General features: G+C 39.9%; 1 protein-coding gene across 4 annotated transcripts; it reads right to left on the bottom strand.

Moving 5' to 3' along the window:
• Nucleotides 1–530: 530 nt before the first annotated feature.
• PRMT9 (protein arginine methyltransferase 9) lies at nt 531–19,369 on the bottom strand. 4 transcript variants are annotated; one of them, XR_012587215.1, is made up of 14 exons: nt 18,998–19,104; nt 18,544–18,595; nt 17,767–17,979; nt 17,092–17,240; nt 15,518–15,754; nt 14,836–15,003; nt 12,848–12,950; nt 11,535–11,641; nt 8,894–9,086; nt 5,094–5,277; nt 2,625–3,336; nt 1,648–2,245; nt 1,071–1,193; nt 531–860 (listed from the first exon to the last, which is right to left on the bottom strand). XR_012587215.1 is itself a non-coding variant. In XM_074588834.1 (14 exons), the coding sequence occupies exons 3-14, from the start codon at nt 17,950–17,952 to the stop codon at nt 645–647; spliced, it is 2,532 nt and encodes an 843-aa protein (XP_074444935.1). In that variant the 5' UTR covers nt 17,953–17,979; nt 18,544–18,595; nt 19,244–19,369; the 3' UTR covers nt 531–644. The 4 variants fall into 4 exon arrangements, 2 of the variants coding, with proteins under 2 accessions (XP_074444935.1, XP_074444934.1); XM_074588834.1 differs by lacking the exon at nt 18,998–19,104 and adding an exon at nt 19,244–19,369 and having other exon boundaries at nt 1,648–1,801; XM_074588833.1 differs by having other exon boundaries at nt 1,648–1,801.
• Nucleotides 19,370–19,649: the final 280 nt, after the last annotated feature.

Raw genomic sequence — 19,649 nt, 5'->3', positions numbered from 1 at the left:
AATCACAGAAATGCCTCTTCTACACTGAAGAGACAGCACTGACAGTATAAAGAAATGCAGCTACAGAAATATGTTGCTAACAGAGGTAGAATCAATGCTGAGTTAGAAGCTTTTGTTAGTCTTCCATTTGGATATAAAATTAATAGAAGGAACTTGTTACCCCTATTATACCAAAACGTAACACTAGAAGGGATGCAGGAGTGCTGTGGTGACTGATGTAATGTTTTATACAACTTTCATGCAGACAGGAGTTCAGGCCCATTATATTACGAAAAATGATTCTCTCAGGGATTCTAAAAAGTTTACTAACAGCCTCAAGTTGTGCTGGGGAGGCTTACATTGGATACTAGGAAAAATTTTTACACTGAAAGGGCTGCCCAGGGAAGTGGCTGAGGCACCATCCCTGGAGGTATTTAAAAGGTGGGTAGACATAGTGCTTAGAGATATGGTTTACTGATGGCTTTTGTCAGAGTTAGGTTGATGGCTGGACTCGATGATTAAGTATCTACTATTAAAGCAACAAAATAGACTTTTTGATCAGTAGATAAAATTTAGACTTTAATATAAGTTAACATCAGTGATGTTACAAACAGTCAATTTATGCACAGGTAATTAACCACAAGTCAGTTTACACTTGACATTCTTCACCGTTTAACTGTAATGCTAATATTGCTTTTATGGTGTTGAACATCAAGCACAAGTTCATCTCCAACCTGAACTTGGATGGGCTCATCGAGAACAACTGCAGCTTGTTTCCAGTGCGAGAACTCATCCGATGTATTCAAGCTATGGTCTTCATCTAGATGGATGTGATACCAGAAGGGAATTGCAGTAACTTGGCCAGACTTACAGATTTGTACCTAAAAATATTTAAAATATGAGTTTAATCGGTTATACCCTTTTCAAAGAAGTAAGAAAATAAAGTAGTTCAAACCATCTCAATCCATTTCAGAGATACCTGCAGACAAGTAAATTCTGTCTTGAAATTTTCAGCCAAGGTGAGCAATGAAGGAGCAGCTCTGCAGAAGAGCAGTTAAGCACACTTCTCACTTCATGTACACGCGACTCACCTTCACTTCTCTGCTGGAGCTGTTCAACAGAGGGTTCATGAGATCCAGCCTCAGAAGCTCTGCTGGCTTGCTCAAGGGTAGACACGGTAATGTAGAAAGATCCAAATACACACGAACAGGTACCTAAGAGTATACACCATAACCTCAGGCATCGATAGCCATTAAAAAGCGAAAAGCGAAGAGACTTAATCGTAATGCATAAGTTTCTATGAATTACTGTAATGCCTGTGAGACACAGCCATAACGCAAAATACACCCTTCTAATCCCTTTTGAAACGTGACTGTCGGCATACGCGGTGATGAAGGAGATACTAACAGCACAGTCACTCTTCTCTACAAGTAACATTGCATCTTTTGTTACTCAGACAAAACTTCTCCCACACCAGTCCTAAAATAAATGTTACCCTTTTTACTTTATGTCAAGGTCCCTGTTGGGTCACATAAACCTCTCCTGATAACTTCAACAGTACGAAAAAATTTCAGCTCTGCAGTTTTCTTGCAGTTTACACCAAAACTAAACAGCTAGACAGCTGCAGGCTTTGGAACTGTGCCTGGAAGACACCCACCAACTTCATACCTTGAACTGGTTGATAAAAGGGGCTATATTAAACCCAAGAGTTGGTTCTGTTCCTTGAACAGCACTCTCCAGTAACAGAGACTCTGATTCTACAAGCATCCCATATACCAACACATACTGTGGGAAAATCTTCCCTCCACTGTGAAGTAAACATCTGTAAAATGAGAGAGATTTCACCCCTAAAGCATTTCATTCAACAGCAATGAAAGAACATCAACTACATTTAAGAAAGGCACACTAGTTCTTCCTCCGAAGTCAAGTGCTCATAAGCATTTGAATTTGATCCCATTTGACCAGGAAAACTTGTCACATAATACTAAAACTATGGAATTAAGTCATCTTTTCTCAGCATCAGTATTGGAAACAGTGATACTTCAAGATGAAGATAGTGAGATTTATTCATAGCTGCAGCATCTAATACTGAAGGACTGGCAGAAATGCTTATTAAAACCGGAAGTCACACAGCACATGCTGTTGGGAGGCACTGGTAAAAGAGGCAGCGCACCCACAGGGAAACAAAACCTGGTGGGAATTTAAGTCACCCTTCTTGGAAGTGTTTAACTGAAGTTGACAGCAATACAGGAAACAGCATTTTTTTCTGAAAAAAAAAAAAACAACACTGAGGCTTGCTTGGTCTCTTGCCACAGAATATCACACTGCTGAGAGCAGCAACATGACAGGAGACTTCACTCAGCATAATATCAAAAACCTCCAATTCAATAGATCGGTTTAGGTTTCCTTCTCCTATAGCAGGCTTCTTCTCATAGGAATTAGGTATCTAAGCAGCTCGCTATTGGATGTATTTTCATGCCAACAGATTTGAGTCTACATATGATAAAAGTCAGAGTAACTTCCCATTTGTTCTTACAGCAAAAAATCTTTCAAGTCACCCAAAGATTTATTCAAAACTTAGAAAAGGTAATGACCATAAATTGCCTGGAGTATTCTGTTGTCACAAAGCATGAAGAATACTGTACCTGGATATTGCAGCCTTTTCCATCACCTCCTGCTGGATTAAACCTGATGTCTCTATAACATCCAAGATAATAATACTCCACAATTTGTCCGACTTGGGTCTCTGTAGCACCACACTTTCATCTTCTAAGTGACTGAGCCAAAACTCTAACGTTTCCTTCGGGGAATGGTTAGCTTCTGAAATTACAGTAAGTGCTGCCTGGTGCTGTTCTTTCTCAATAGAACTGTAGGCTCTAACTGGTCCAAGTTTGCCAGCTATAACTGGCAGGATGGAAAAGCCTTCAGACACATCTAAAATGTACAAAGGATCAGGAGCCACATCTAGAGAGCTCTTGTTTTGGTTCTCTTGGAGGTTCACCCCACTGCCGTGTCCATCAACATCCATGGACTGTAAGTCCTTACTTGGATTTAATGACAACAGCACTTTGCCCATGGCTGCTTTAAAGCATTCGTGGTACGGTACGTTGTTCAGCAGGGCTATTTCCGTGGATTCCAACACACACACTTGACCATTGCCGTCCTGTTTGTTACTTGTCTGAAGACCAGCCAGAGCATTACATAGTTCAGCCTCATTGCCCAAACTCAGCGCATCGTCTCTGTCACCGACGTCCATCCCACACTCTGAAGTCAAAGAGGAAATCTTCTGGATCTTCAAGTAGCAGTCTTGGCAGCAAACTTCCATCATCACAGTATCTCCAGTCTTCACAGAATAATCTTGGCGAAACAGCACAAAAAAGTCACTTTACAGCAAACATCAGTGAAGCAGCCATACAGTGCTTAAAAACAAAAACCAAACCACAAAACCATTACCTCATTTCTGCTTACTACTGTGTATAAAAGAATTGTTCTAGTCTGGAGCTTACAAGCTGAAATCTGCAACTGTGTGTAAATATTTGCCCTAAACTGTCCCATACTACAAAAAATCCATTTATCCTCAAAATAAGCCTTTTTATGATAAACAGATATTACTTCAAGTGTTCTGTCAACAGCAGAGCAGAACAAAAACAGCATGGTAAAGAAATTGCTTTTGCTTTAAAATGCTAAATATTAAATATTTACATTTTAATACCTCCTGTAGACAAAGGTAAATTTGTTGTTACATGGAAAACAACAGCTACAGTTTAGAAAGGGTAATTTATTACAAGTAAGTTTTACTGGAACATTTATTTACATATTTATGGTGTACAGCTCAAGACGGTCTTTGGATACTCTCTGTATATGTTCTAAGAGTATGTTCTAAGAACGTAAATCCACCGACACAGACCAGAAATTTGAAACAGAACTGCTATTGTTTGACAAACATTTCTTTCAATGGCAACACAGGCTACAAGAATCTCTTCCCTCACCTACACTTTCAGTTGAGCCAGTCTATAGCACAGCTGCCCCTACTGTCTCTCGATACTAAATTCGGAGGAGCTATGGACTCCCTTGAGGGTAGAGGCCTTACAGAGAGATCTGGATGGACTACAGAGCTGGGCAATCACCAACTCTACAAAACTGAACAAGAGCAAGTGCCAGATTCTCCACCTGCGACAGGGTAATCCTGGTTATATGTACAATTTGGGGATGAGAGGGCTGGAGAGCAGCCCCGCAGAAAGCAAGCTGGGGACGGATGGCAAATTGAATGAGTCAGCGTGCCCTGGCAGCAAAAAGGGCCAACTCTAATGTCCTGGAGTGCATCGAGCACAGCACAGCTAGCCAGCTGAGGGAGATGACTGTCCCACTCTACACTGCACTGGTGCGGTCCCACCTCGAGTGGACGGTCACCAGAACGGGCTCCCCAGGGACGTGGTCACAGCACCAAGCCCGTCAGAGTTCAAGGAACATCTGGACAACACTCTTAGTCATGTGATTTAGTTTTAGATAGTCCTGAGAGGAGCAGGGAGTTGGGACTCAATGATCCTTATGGGTCCCTCCGGATAATTCTAAGATTCTATGAAACAGGAGAATGGAAAATGGGTGAATGGAGAGTAGAGGCTGCAGGAGTTGACAGTGCCACTGTGTGTGTGTGGAGAACGGTATTCAAATTGAGTCCAAAAACGGAGGCGAGGGGTAGGTGGGAATGTTTAGTTTTGGTTTTGTGGCAGTAGCAGCTATCAATTCCTACCTCACGTCCCCCACCTCCCTTTCACAAGTCACATCTTGACTAAGTAAAGCCAGTCAGTAGCCCCACTTTTTGGAGTTGCTCCACAATGCATTTAATCCAGTATAGAAAAAAAAAGAACTTAATGAAAAGCATTCTCCCAGATCTTAAGCAGGTCCTTTTCTGCTTCATAGCAGAGTCACACGAACAAGACTTGTGCACTACAGTCCAGAAACGTGCTCAGGAACCACCTCACAGGTACTTGCTGTTCCAACTTTTCTTAAACCTATTTCCTGCCACTTTCTAATCTCCGAGATAACCTGAACTAGCTCAAAACCAAAATGAACTCAAGTTAATATACTGCAACAAGAAAATCCACAGGACATACCAAGGAGGCCCTGCACAGGATAGACTGCCTGTTCCCAACAAGTTTCCTCACTGGGACTTGTAGATAGAGTGTGCTCATCGTCAAGCTGTAGTACAAACCACACCACAATAGCATCTAGTATTCCTCCTTCAGTGACTGGCAGGCTGAGCTTCCAGGGCTTTCTAGCTGCAAGGCTTTTCAGCTCCTGACCAAAATGCAAAGAGAAAAAAAAGCGTGAAAGCGTTTCTTTCCATAAATAAAAAATGTTTTTTATTACACTAAGTCGCTCAAATTTCTGCAGCAATCCGTGAGCGCACCCAACAGAAACCTGAAGTTAACAAGCTGCTTCAATACCAATTATCCTTAGTATGATAGCATAGGAATTGTCTTCCCACATGTAAGTGCAGTTATGCACACAACAAACCTGCCCCCATCAGCCATTAAAGCAAACATATCTACATCTAAAAACGTACGTATTTAAAAACACTGAAAACTGCAAGAAAGGACTTTAGACTGGCAAGGCTTGCCTTACGAGAAGTAAACCGAGCCAGTCTTTGGACTGGATTGAAACCAATGCTTAGGTACTACATACTTAGGATATTTTCTCTGCTACCTGGGCTTTGTGTAAAAGCTCAGGCATATGCAATTTCACTACTGGAAAGAACTAAGATCTCCCCCTAAAGGGATCAGGTTATAAATTCTCCAATACTCCTAAAATGTTTTGAATATGTAACAAGAATTAGGTACATTTTTAGGTACTTCCACGTACTATTTATTTTCCTCAGTAATTACCTTTTGTTACGAACATTCACAAACGTAAAAGGCCCGGCTCTAATGTAGATAGTTCCAGCATAAGCCAAGTAACAGGAGGTCAGTCACAAGGGACCAAAGATTGTCTTAGTCACAACCCTTCTATTTAGTAACACAACGGCCTTGCCTAAACATTTATCAGCTTCCCGATCTGCTTATGTCAACATTTCTCCTTTCTAAGTTTCAATCTTATTATACACAGGGCAAACAAAAAGTTCCACTCTAAGAGTAGCTCTCACACACTGCATTTTTTTATTTTTCCCTTTTTTATTCTCATTCTGTGTTCTCCAAGAGTTGGTCTACCTCTCTTCTCACAACTGAGAGATGTCTGGACAATGCATGTGTCAGAATTACTGGATGCTATTAAAGTTCATAATGAGATCTCACTGCTCGTCAATAAAAGTACTTTGCTGCTAGTCATTCTTTCTATACATCAACTGGAGAAACAAAAAAAGGGCAGGAAGTTGAAGCTTTGCTGGCAGTAAGCCTCTTGAAGCAAGACAGCAAGAGCACAAGCACACATCTGTTTCTCAGTTTCTGGGAAGTTCAGAAGTGTATTTGATATTAAAAATATTCTTCCTGATTATTCCTTAAAAGCAGCAGGTTCACAGTTCTCATCCACTAGTTTAGTAACTGTAGTGTTACATCCCTATCTTGTGGCACACAACACTTAAAACCCACTTGAAGGCAGTTATTCCAGCCTTCTCCACTCTCTGCCATGTTGCTTATCCCATATTTATTCCTCACATTTGTCCACTGCATGCATTTTTTTCTATTATTTATGACAGTTACAGACTCAAACAGCTCTAGCACATCAGGATGCCAATTTATCAGCTAGTGCAGTTAAAGACACAGCAAAGAAAATAAAGCAACAATCCAGGAATAGGCAGAAAAAAACCCAAAATGATGCTGTGCCACATTTCTCTGAATGATAAAAAGATAACTTGCATTAAAAAAAAAATTCAGGAAAAACCACAGGAAGAATGCAGTTATCAAGTTTCCTATGTCTTGATCCAGAATTTCTCAAATATTCCACACAGTAACTTCTCATTAAAATTAGAAAGAGCCCATACCTGTAATCATTGGCAAGAGCTCAGTTCCTTTAGGGCCTGGAAGTGCGACTGAGCTTTAATTACTGGCTGTTGAGGTAAACACTCACTTCCACTCCCAGTGGCACTGATCTGCTGCCAGCAAACACGCACGCAGGTAGTACCTGGCTAAGTGCAAGTGTCTGCAGCTTGTAATTATAGCCACATCTCATTCCCCTGCCTGGGGAACAGGGAACTGGGCTGCTGCTAATAATAGGAGTAATAAAGTAATCGGCATAAAACTCAACTGCCTTTTTATTTATTTTTTTTTTTTAACTTCTTACCATTATTTCTCTGACCTGTACTGATGTCTTTGAAGCCTCTTACAACACAGTTTGAGAAACTATTGCACCATATTTTTAAGTCTTTTTCTCAGTTCTGTCAATTTTGGTCAGCATAGTTAGTACGAGCAGATAAGAGCAAAATCCCTCTCTTTCTTTGACATACGAGCTTAGAAAATGGGTCTTTGAAATTACCGTACTAGTGCTAAGTGATTTCATATTTGAATTTCAATCTTTAGTAGGTAATTCTGCTACTGTCTGTAAGTATAGCAGGTTTTTTTATTCCAATAGGAGCAGACACAATTTTTCTTTTTTATTTTTAGCTGCACTAATTGGACATTCCTGTGTGGCCACGACAAAAACAAACAGACAAAACAAACACAAAAGCCCCACGTTGAAAGTAACCTACTGGTGTTTGGAACTGTCCTATTTGCTCAGGGACAAAAGTAACAACAAACAGTAACCAGTGATTCCCAGTAAGTTAATTGCATCTCTTCCCATTACCTTTACTTGTCAAATATTACCATTTCATGACAGGAACATTCCCTTAGTCTAACTGAAACTTCAAAGGAGTAGTTCTGAAACATGGTTTAAAGAGTAACACTGTTTTTCACTCGTTAGAATTATCTTTCCATCTCCAGCAGGCAGATGCTTAAGAGTAGCCAGCTGAGATGAGAGTAACAGCTTCTTATTGATGCTAGAAGCAGAAGCAACATTAGGTCACAGAGAGATCGCTCCCAGTAGTATACTAAAGAGCCTTGTCTTATTTCATTTTTAATCTCAGGATGTCAGACAAGCCAACTAGGAAAAGCTATTGATTCAGGAACATTGCAATTCCTGGCCAAGCAGTAGCCAAGAATAATTTAATTTATATAACAGAAACTATTTTTAGCTCTGACTCAACACTAACTCCTCACCACAGGTCAATGAGCAAGAAACACACCAGAGATCAGATGTATCATCTTTTTAGCATGCTCAGCTGCTAGTGGCTGAGGTCCCTGCCTTAGAGCTCAGGCCTATTTTGTATATGCATACAACCGTATTTTGTGCAAAATACACAAAATAATGCTACCATATTTTAGAATGCCATATTACAGAAATACCAGCAGATACCAAAGAAGCTGAAGGGTGGAATCAACCTGATTAAATAGGGTAAGATAATTTTTTCATGTCTTCTCTTTTATGCTTACCCATCAATGCTTACAAACATTTTCACGCCAGATGCAAAATACATCCTTTCTCTTTTGTCTTAAGAGTTTCTTGAAGACTCTAACTTCAGAGGAATAAACTAAGTCAGCTCCACAACTGCAGAAGTCATTTAAGATCTATCTATTGCATTCTTCTTCCCGCTCCCTGCACTGAGGCTGGCAGTTGTTTGACCCTTTAGTGACCTACTCTAGTTCCCTAAACTATGTCAAATAAAATACTCCACCTTCAAAAACTCTGAGACTGTCATCTGATGAATCACATCACCAAACAACCAGACAAGTATCAAAACCAGCAGAGGGTTTCAGTGCAGCCCTGCCAACTTTGCACTTATGAACTGTTCTGAAATTGAACCCGGAAAGCAAATAAAATACAGGGCTCTCATTATTCATAAACAGATTACTTATGAAGGACGTAAAAAAAAAAAAGTCATTACCTGCAGATTGTTGAAATCTACTGTCATTACTTGACAGGGTTCTGTCAGAGGTACGTAACCTCCAGGGATACGACTGAGCTTCTCAGTGGTGTAAGGTTCAACAGTTTCCTCCGAACCAGCAGAAGCGTATGTTGGACTAAAGAACTGCACCGAATTTGGCAAGCGCACACCAGCAACTTCTTGCATTCCCACTCTGGGAGTAAAGGAAAAAAAGGGGAAGAAATGAAACCTCAAACAATCTGACCAAAAAATCCAAAGGAAATTCTTCCCAGGCTGGCTAAGTATTTTTAAATGCACAAAGTGTAAGAATAGAAAAACTAAAAAGTAATAAAACTATTTTGTGGGGGTTTTGTTAGTTTCAGACCGGCTCTAAAGCACAGAAAATGCACATCACTTTGAAGAATCAGAACTGAATGCTGCCACTAGAAACTGAGAAAAAGCCCAGTACATCCTTTGTCAAAGGCCACAGACTTTTGGCCCCTTAGGTACAATTCCTTGAGTCTTGACAGAGAACTAGAAAGAATATACCCTGCGATAATAAGACAAATAACGCTTTTCTGCTGCTGTTGCATTAGACAGGTAACGACGATGTTTCTTTCAGGTGAACAGAATAGTCAGAACAAAGATAGATAGATAGATATGCAATAGGAAAATTCATTTTTGGAGTCTCTTTGACATAAAACTTTCATTTTGCAGTACCTTTATGTATTTACCAAGCACAGAATAAGGCATTTTTCATAGTTACATAGCTGCAAAGAAAGTCTCAGTGTTGATTTCTTGGTGGAAAAGGCTTTGACAACTCAGAATACACGTATCCTCTCTTGTAAGATAGAGGATCGATTACGTTTCTAAAAACAACCTTATACAAAAAGCTTCAAAGAAGAAAGAATGCTGAAACTGCTTTAAAACAATTACATACACTGTCCACCTCTTAGGTTTGAGGTCTTAAGATATATCCTCGTTTTCAAAGTATGAGCCTGGAAGTTACATGAGACCAAGTCTCGTACAAGCTACACTTTAGATTATTCTGAAAACGTACATTTGTCTGTGAAGGACTTAGCGCTTACCATTTAAGTGAGAGCTATGAGCAAATCTATATTCTTATAGTGAGATCTAGCACTCACAAGTTCAAATGACAACTCGTTAAATTTCTATTTCTAGAACTATTTTTAATTCTGAGTCACTTTCTTGGGAACCTCCCCTCCCTGCAAAAGATCTCCCTCCAACTAAGTATGACCAGCCAGGCTGTCTGATAATATTTTCATCAGATACGGTCATCTCCTTGATCCAGAGAAGCTCCCCATCATGGAATTGAATAGGTTGCCTTTTCTCATAACCTGGATTCTTAGGCCTACATAACCTGAATTCTAGATTCTTGTATTTTGAACATTATGCATAGCTAAAGTACAAAAGTGAATCAGATTCCATCTTTGGAGCAGAGTCCCTAGCAGTAAGAGTGTATGTGTCATATAGAAAGCACAAAGTACTAAGTACTTCACAATAAATACTAAGAAATACAGCAACATTATTAACAATTACAATCCTCTCAGCGGCTCAGTGAAGTAACTTAGATATTTTAACAAGGATGAGAATGTATCCTCCTTCATTTGAAACTGAATCCATGCATTATTTTAACAGCTGTTGTACGAGGCCTATATTGTGGAATAGGTCAGCAGATTTTTATTGTCATGAACCCTTCTGGCTTCGATACGTAAGCACAGAAGTAGAGCCACTTTATTATCTCCCTTTCTGGGGCCCAACTGACTAAAAATTAAGCATTAAAAAAACATGACACCTGTAATTCTTAGGGTGACTCAAGTTGGTAAATTAACCCATATTCTGGTATATTTTATGCAAAATGACTAGATGTACATGCACTAATGGAGCACACCTATGTTCTCCTAGAATATTGTTTTACTGTTACATAAGACTCTTGAAAGATACCTAGTTCAAACTTGAAAAACAATATGCAGGATACTCTGGTATCCTAAAAGTTTTGTGGAAGTTTAGATTTATCCTTAGTAGAACTCAAGTTTTCTCACAAGTTTGTCAGTTCATTTGTTCTTCTGGAAGTAAACACATTTCACATGGATGTGAAACAACTGCTTCAAAGAGAGAGCAAGGACTCCAGGAGGAAATGAAAGCTTACCATGAATATATATATATATATATGCTAGTTCAGAATTAAGCAAGGCACGTATTCAGAAAGATAATACTAGGTGGGGCTGTTAACACTTAGGCTTTACAAAATCCTCTCCTCATACCCTGAAAAGATTACATCCAGCAGCGAGGTTTGGAACAGATTATAAGGAGGGTAAAATGAGGGAGGATAAAGGCCAAGTGTTAATCCGAGAATCTCCAATACAGTAACTGAGAAGTGTTAAAGGCATGTATTTCAGCATAACTGAAAATCAAGATTTTTTGATGAAGTGATCCAGAAAGTCTGAACCACAAAGAGGAAACAAACAAACGAGCCTGGAAAAGGGGTGGGAAAGTGAGAGCAGAAATCTATTTAGTGAAAACATAATGAACCATTTGAAAAATGAAGAGAACAATAAATGAAAAATCCTCAATAAAAAACACCGGTCTGTCTTCCCAAATAAAAAATAAGGATTCAAACTGTGCTAGAGTTTAAACATACCTGTGATGTCTACGTATCTCTCTGCATTCCACTGCCATCCCAAATATCGTAGCACTTGCAGGAATGACTTTGCCGTAATTTCCAGTACCGACATCTTGATTTTTAGGCTGTGAAAACAGGAACAACAACATGCAATGAGAGAGTGACCTATTTCTACCATTGCTGCAAAGCCTAGGTTACATATTAATAAGCCATTCAATATTACGGTCAAAATATTGGAAAGTTCTTAATGACCAGTAAAGTTTCTGGTCTTAGTCATTCCAGTTGACCATTAAGGATTTTCCTAAATACTGTGTTTCAATATATCCATGCACCAGCTTTACTTTTCAGTCTACTACTTCCTCTGCGTACCTCTAAAATGTTTTTTAACTTGTATTCTGTTAGAATATATTGAAACATTTGAGGACCTTTCCTTTATGCATCATTCCTACACTTAACACTAGAGGTCATCAGTTCCAGTCCAATACAACACAAAAAGCTTTCAACCCGGTAAGACTTTTTTTTAAAATTACTTGGAATCAATGCAACATCAAAATAAAAGAGATGTCCTTCTATTTCATAAAACCTAACAGAGGTTAATCCATATAAGGCTCCTTGTCATATTACTTTGCTCAATGTATGCTAGCTAAAATGCAAAATACATGAAGTAAAATCTGAGAGACTCTGTGGAATAGTTCAGTCTTCCAGAAAAGTTCAAAGTTAGCAAAAATAAGTTAAGAGCATAAGCACAAGGCATATTTACCAAACTATAAGTGACTGTTCCCTAGTGTTATGATGAGAAATAATTCTACCATAATTCAGCACTTTCTGCTTAGACTGACATGTCTTTCTGCTACTACTTGGTGTCTCAAAATGACCCAGCTGCAATCAAACTTGCAGGAAAACAGTGCCTTTAAAACACACACAAATCCCTCTGGTGTTACTTACAAAGAGGGGGGTTGGGGGTGGGTTGGGGGTGGGTTGGGTGGGTGGGAAGAAAGGAATGAACAGCGATCAAGAGTGAACCATCTCTGTGTGCTGGAAAGTTATATCAGGGAAACCTGCATTGCAGGTTCCTGTCTACTCAGAACACAAGCTCACAGAAGTACAACGTACGCAGTTGCTTCATTGCCTTTCACCAAAATCAAATTCATAGAACAAACCCAGATGACTCATTTTGAAAATATGAATTGGTATAACATATTTACAAGACAGTTGTTCCTCATTCACCTGTGTGTGAATGTGTGCACATGTGCGCATGCAAACGTATATGCACAAATATGTATCAAACAAAACAGGAGTCCCATTTATACACATGTATCCCCATCATCTACCTTTGGTTGTAAAAGTAGATGTTCCCAAGCATGTATCAAGCTCTCCACAATTCCCTCTCCAAATAAACCAGCATCAACTGTTTCTGTGACAACCAAGGAAACTCTAGATGAGAAAAAGGACACCATGAAATATAACGTATAACATACATTCCTGTTAACGGTCATTCTTTTAAAGAAAAAAAAAAAAAATAATCACCACACCAATGTGAGCTCAGATCAAAACTTTCACCAGTGTTCTAAAGTTTCAATAGGCAATTTAATTCTTCCAACAAATGATTTGGTTTGATTTGTTGTTAGAAGTTATTCAAGATGTAGACAAAAGAGAATAAATATGGAGCAAGAGTTTACCATAAAGCTTCTTGTTCAGTGTTTATAAATAAATTCTGTGGGAAGAATCTAGCCAAAACAGGAAGATGCTTCAGCCTGGGCACACAGCCAACACTACTGCAGAATATGTATTTTGTCTGAATCTTGTACAAAAGACCCAGGCACGCGTGTTAAAAAGGAATAAGAAAAAAAACCCTATAATCAAAGCACAATAAAATTCCTATGTAGACTAACGGACCCTAAAATCTTAAATCCTTTGGATTTAAACCAGAAAACATATGGCACGATAAGACAAGACATTTCCAGAACAGTAACAATTTATTCCTGACAGGTGACACCCAGTAACCCTCCATAGACGCTGAGAGGATACAAATGATCAGTTACTGTAGCTCAGCTGCGGCAATTAGAAAAGGCTTGACTGGCACACTAAACCATGGGAGCTTCATCACTTCAGATTACGAGCCTGTACCATCACCAGATACTTTATTACATGTTAGTAATTCAAAGTAAAATGGATTATTTCCTTCCCACACTTCATCTCCATCCCTAGCAGCAGTGAGCTGAAGTAATAAAGCAGTCCTTCGCATATACTAAAGCGAACAAAAATCCCCTCAGATTTCTACCTGCTAGAAATTGACAGACCCTCCAGAAGAATCCCTGCTGAATGGGACAGTGGGCAAAGAGGAGGGTAACATAAAAACCTAGGTCACATATACTGAAAGCTGTGACGCTGATCAAGTTCTAATTTGCCAAGAGCAATTCCCAACTGCTGATTTGTCCCAGTAGCTCTTACTATGCTTTAGAAGACAATACTTAATTGGAAAAATAAGCTACTTAATTTTCCAAAGCACATGGATCTCTGCTATACAGACAGGTGGGCAGCTGTGTACATACAAACAAAAAGCTCAATACAAACACAAAACCCTACTCTCACAGGACAAATTTCACCGAATTTTTCTCCAATATCCCAAGTCACACTGAAAGCCCTATGGATGCCTGCCACGGCAGGGTGCTGACTTTCACAGCTAGAGTCAGCCCAGCCACCACCAGCCTTACAGATGCAAACAACCAGGAACCCACACGCCTGATGTGGCACCTTTTCACCTCTAAACACAGTAGCGCTCTCCTTAGGGGACAGAGGGGAGGGGAAGTTTTCCCTCACTCCCTGATCAGAAGCAGCAGACAACCTGCAATTTCTGATCTCTCTGACAAACACAGAAGATGACATGGAGTTGCAGGCGTGTGGTGTGTCCCACAAACAGTCTTCCTTTGCAGGCCCTATTACATACCTCCATCCTACTCATGGGCTACAGAAGTAAGTCACAAGTTGTTAAATATAAAAGGGCATTAAAATTACTTTTATGATGTAGTAATCTTTCTTTTCCTGTTGCTGAAATATAATTGCATATGCCCCAAAGCTCCCACTATCAGAGAATTAAACTCCGTAATTTATGACATTGTTGATCTACCGTGGAAATCAGTATGATCTAAAAAACACGCTATCATTCCTGCACTGCTTTATAAAAACATAACATACAGAGAATCTTCTCCCATTATGGTTAATATCATAGGCAAAGTTATTTCCTGTTTAGGTCACAGGGTATTTTCTAGAAACTAGAAGCAAATTAAAAATAGTATCACAACAGAGCGCAATAACGTACCTTTCAGGTATGTGCTTTGGAATTTCTAGATCGAGTGACTTCAAATGCAGAAGTTTAATCTCTCTTTCCATATTATTTGCTGCCACAACATCACGGGCAAGTTCGTACATGGTTTTTGATAATTCACAGGCATAGATAAAAGATGCTCCTGCCTTTTTTGCAAACATACTGAAAAACAAGAATCAGCGCTTTTTCCCTCCAATTTAAATCATTTTAGGTAAAGCATGACCAGATACCGAATGTTCTTAAGTTTTATTTCTGCATCTGCTTTATATTTCTGAGAAAATAGTTCAAGTCTAAAAATCATCTAATATCTCTTGTGTGAACACTGATATTGCACAAATTGATATCCTCCTGATATGCTATCACCAAAAAAAAATTAAAATACAGGTAGCATAAGGCTACTCCGCAGCTATGCTAAATCCACTCTTTATACTAGAGCATTTTCATTAAGTGATTTTCGACACAAAAAGCAGCTGCATCAAATAAAAAAATGGGTTCTAAAGATACTACTAGACACTAACCTCCAGACTCAGGGACTCCTGAAAGCTTTGTTTCCTTTAAGTTTTGTCTCAATAAAGGCATGAAAGTTGTTTTTGGTTTTTTTTTTTACTAGCCAACAAATTTTGTTAGACAAACATGCTTCTATTAAGTTCATATTAAATATGCACTTATGACACACCTCAAGATTCCTGTTCCTGTTCCAATATCAAGGACAGATTTGCATCCTGACTGGACAGCATTCTCAATTGCTTTTAGGTAAGTAAGATTCCTCTTGCTATCGTTGAGCATGATGAAGTGCCAGCGTTCCACAAGCCAGTTTGCAACACGGTAAAAATTCTCCTTTGCATCAGCAAAGTCTGGGTTAAGCTTCACTGCTTTATGGAAATATCCAGCTGCTTCATCCCTAAAGCCCATTCTAATAGTAAAAATGACAAAAAAAAAAAAAAAAAAAAAAAAAAAGAAAGCATGCATTCATCTGCCAAGTATCCATAAATATCTGTAGATCTATAAAGAGGTCTTATATGAGTTAAAAGACAATGGAAATATTTTGCACCGGTTAGAACGATTATCTTTAGAAACACTGATATTGCCTTATGAAAAAGAATGATGTACAGCTCTACATCAAAGCACTTTAAAATGCAAAGGCAGTACGAAATATGATTGTGCACACCAGTCTTTATCTACTACTACATCCTTGACAAAGTAAAACACGTTTTGCAAGAACTTACTGCAACAACATGACTGCAGCAACTCTGCAATCCAGCCTCACAGATTTTCAAGTCAAGAGGATGCTACAAAACCATTCTAGAACTTACCGTAAACCAACCAAGGTTTGAGCTGCCAGTGCTTGTGTTAAGCAGCAAGTTTGGAACTAAATTGTAAACTTGAAGCAAGTTTTTATGATACCTGTAACATATTTTCAAATCAGACAGCACTGAAAAAAACCCAAACTCTATGAAATACAAGAAACATGTACATTTTAATACAATGCTGGAAGAGTTTTTCCTTAAAACAAATAAAATAATCACAAAAAGCAAACCTAACCAAAACTATCTGGACCCAGGACCCACGATTTCAATCTTAAAAATTCCAGTCTCAGAAGATCTTAGAATCCTGAGCAACAGCAAAGCACTATGTTTTGGACTGTTTGGAGAAAGCGGGAAAAGAACGCTTTACACTGATAAAAACATAAACTCAAATCACTTAAGAATAGCTGTACACAGAACAGTATATGCGACCAGCTTCTTCACTTCAAAGGTCTGTTATATCTGACCTCAAGAAGGACCAGAATTAAAAAGACAGTTTACAAAGGCAGTAGTTTTCAGGAATCTAACAGGAAAGAAAGGAAGAACTTCAAAAATTGCAGGTTAACCACAAGTATATTTAACACAGCAGCTGAACAATTTTGGTCTCTCTTTTTGTTTAGTAATTCCTTAATAAATTGTTAGAAAATATCTCAAGGCAGTGCTTTTACTTTTAAGTTTTTACTTCAGTAAAAGTAAAGTAAAAAAAAAAGTAAAAGTGGTGGTGTTTTTTTTTGCTGTGACTATCAACGTTTATTTTAGCATTGGCTACTCTACTTGAAGCTGACAGAGATCTGAGTACAATGGTACACACTCTACAGCATTATGCACATGCTTGCATTTACTTCTTTTAAGCACATCTTACGTGCTCTGTTGAATTAGGTATTGTTTATTAACATACAATACTAAACATGAACCTTACAAAAACTAAATATACATTACCACAAACCTGAAAAGATGTTCTCCCATACTATTACATATCACTTCATCGTTCGGATACAGTTCAAGTGCTTGCTCATAACAGTTAAACAGATCTTGAATCCGTGCCAGAGAATCTAGCTCTTCTGCCCATTTAAAGAGAGTAAACTGAAATGTTTCCTAGAAAATAAAATGTGTATCACTGAGTTGCTGGCAGTTATGAGAAGTAGAGAACTGAGCCCTGAAAACATCTGGAGGTATTCTGACGTGCACCTGAACACCCTTGTTTCCTTAAGGAGCAGTGCACAATCATTTGCTATCATCCCAAGTCAGCTGGCTTACTGGAAGAAGCAGAAATAAACTCTCAGATGTCCACACAGGGTATCATCACCCACCAGCGTATACTGAGAGCCCATGTGTATATTAATGCATGCTATACTACAAGCCAATACTAATAAGGCCCTACTTTTATTAAACTTATTTGACAAACACAGGCTAAAAGTGTATCAATTCCCTTCCCACAGGCATACACAGCTTATTAAACAAGTTGTTGGCTGTCCCCATTACTACTGTTTTCTGCTTTTATTCAGAAGACTGAATAGGAAAATCAGTTACATAAAACAAATCACAAGCACAGAACGCGTCACAAAGCCTCAAGAGGAACACAGTAAATAAAATTGTTTCAAGTAATTCAAAGAGCACTTACTTTGACGCTACTTTTTAACTCAGGAGCTAGATTCAGTACGAGGAGATAGTGAGCATATGCAGTTCCAAAATCCTGGTCCTCCAGGCAATGCTGCGCACTCTGCAAAGACCTGGAAACCAACTCCCGCCTTCCGGCTTCCTGACCACCTCTGTTGTTACAACGAAGCTTAGCGTTGGCGTTGGGCATTCTGAAGGAGGTAAATACTCGCTCTTCCTAAAATAAAAAAAAAGTTGTGTCTACTGCAGGCCAAAAAGTCACACACAAAGCTGACAGATCAAACATTTGCATTTTCACTGGCATTAGTAAATACATCCTCCCTCCCCCCAGATCCTAAGCATTCAAAACCATGCTCATCTTTATGCCATTGATAATTCCATTAACTTTAAAATGAGTGTTCACCATTCAAAAGTCAGGTGTGCATCACCTTTATGTTAGACCTGGTCCTGGAAACAGTTTACACCTCTTTGCTTTTTAAAATTAGTTTTTGTAATACACACTTTAGCATGTCTCTGACCAAACAGTTTTGCACACTGGAAATTCGTGCACTCATAATTTTCATAATCAACCACAAAATCTGCAGGTTAAAACCTTTCCACCCCAACAACAGTATCTTCGTAAAGCAAAGACTCCCAGAACAAGAGCTAATGAGCTCACATGGTTTATTTTACACAAGGCAACATAACTATTTTACCCTTAAAAAAATCTTAAAGATTTAACAGATTAAATATGCACATTTTTATAACTGCTATGGTTACCACTTTGAGTTTTAATGCTTACCTACATAACAGGGCCTGATACCACCTTCAGGATTTTCAGGTGTATCCTAAAGCTGAAGAAAGTGAACGTTACATGGAGAGGGACTGCAGGGAACGCAGCACCATCACAACTAGACGCTTTTTTTTTTTTTGGTTTTTGCTTGAAAAAAAAAAAAACAAACCCAAATATCGGCCACGTCCCAAGTGAGCACCAGCAATTTACGCAAGGGGCCTGCAAAACCAGGAACAGCCGTGCAAACCCGCCTGCCACAGGGATGTGGGGGCCCGGGGGCTGAGAGGACGAGGGGGCCTGGCTCCCACGGGCGGGAAAACCTCACAGGCCGCACCGCCGCCAGACACAGCCCCGCTCGCCGGACGAGCCCTAGGGTGGCCCCCCGGCGCAGGGAAAGCAGCGGGGCAGGGCGGTGGTGGGAGGCTTCCCCTGCGCCTGGGGCAGGGGCTCCCGGGGCCTTCACCTGCTCGGCGCCGAACGGGGCTCCCAGACGGCCGAGGCGCATGCTGCGGGACGCCGCCATCTTCCCGCCGGGCGGAAGCCGCCGCGCACGCGCAGGGCGGCAGGCGCCGACCCGGGCGGGAACCAGAGGCCGCGCCCTGAGGGGGCGGCCGGGCCCTGAGGGGGCGGCCAGCACCGCCCCCCAAGGAGCCCCCTGCCCAGGGATCGGCCCCGCAAGCCCTTCCAGGCAAACCCAGGCCCCGCTCACCTCCTTAACGGACGCGTTCGAGGATCGTAAGGCCTAACGCGGGATTGCGCACAGCAATCTTTATTTCTGTTCCATTTGTGACAAGAGGTGTGTGGTCGTCGACACCCGTACCCTCCCTCCCCCCCCAAGCTTTTTTTTTCTACAATTTTAAGGCGTGGACATTCACTTACTTCATCTTTATTTTCTTAAAGGAACAGCTGTGACTTACATGCTTTTAAGAACCGCGAAAATTCAGATTTTGGGACAGAAACTAGCGTTACAGAAAAGCTAATGCTTTGAAAGGTGACAAGAAGCAGGCACTACACAACTAAAAGAAAATTCATAACTTTATTGGTAAGTAAAAGGTTTGAGAAAAGTACAGACAAAACTCTGTAAACTGTTTTTTTAATGCTAGTGTAGCTCATGA

This window comes from Larus michahellis, chromosome 5 (assembly GCF_964199755.1).
Source record: "Larus michahellis chromosome 5, bLarMic1.1, whole genome shotgun sequence".
NCBI lineage: Eukaryota > Metazoa > Chordata > Aves > Charadriiformes > Laridae > Larus > Larus michahellis.
This window is presented reverse-complemented; position numbering and strand designations above follow the sequence as displayed.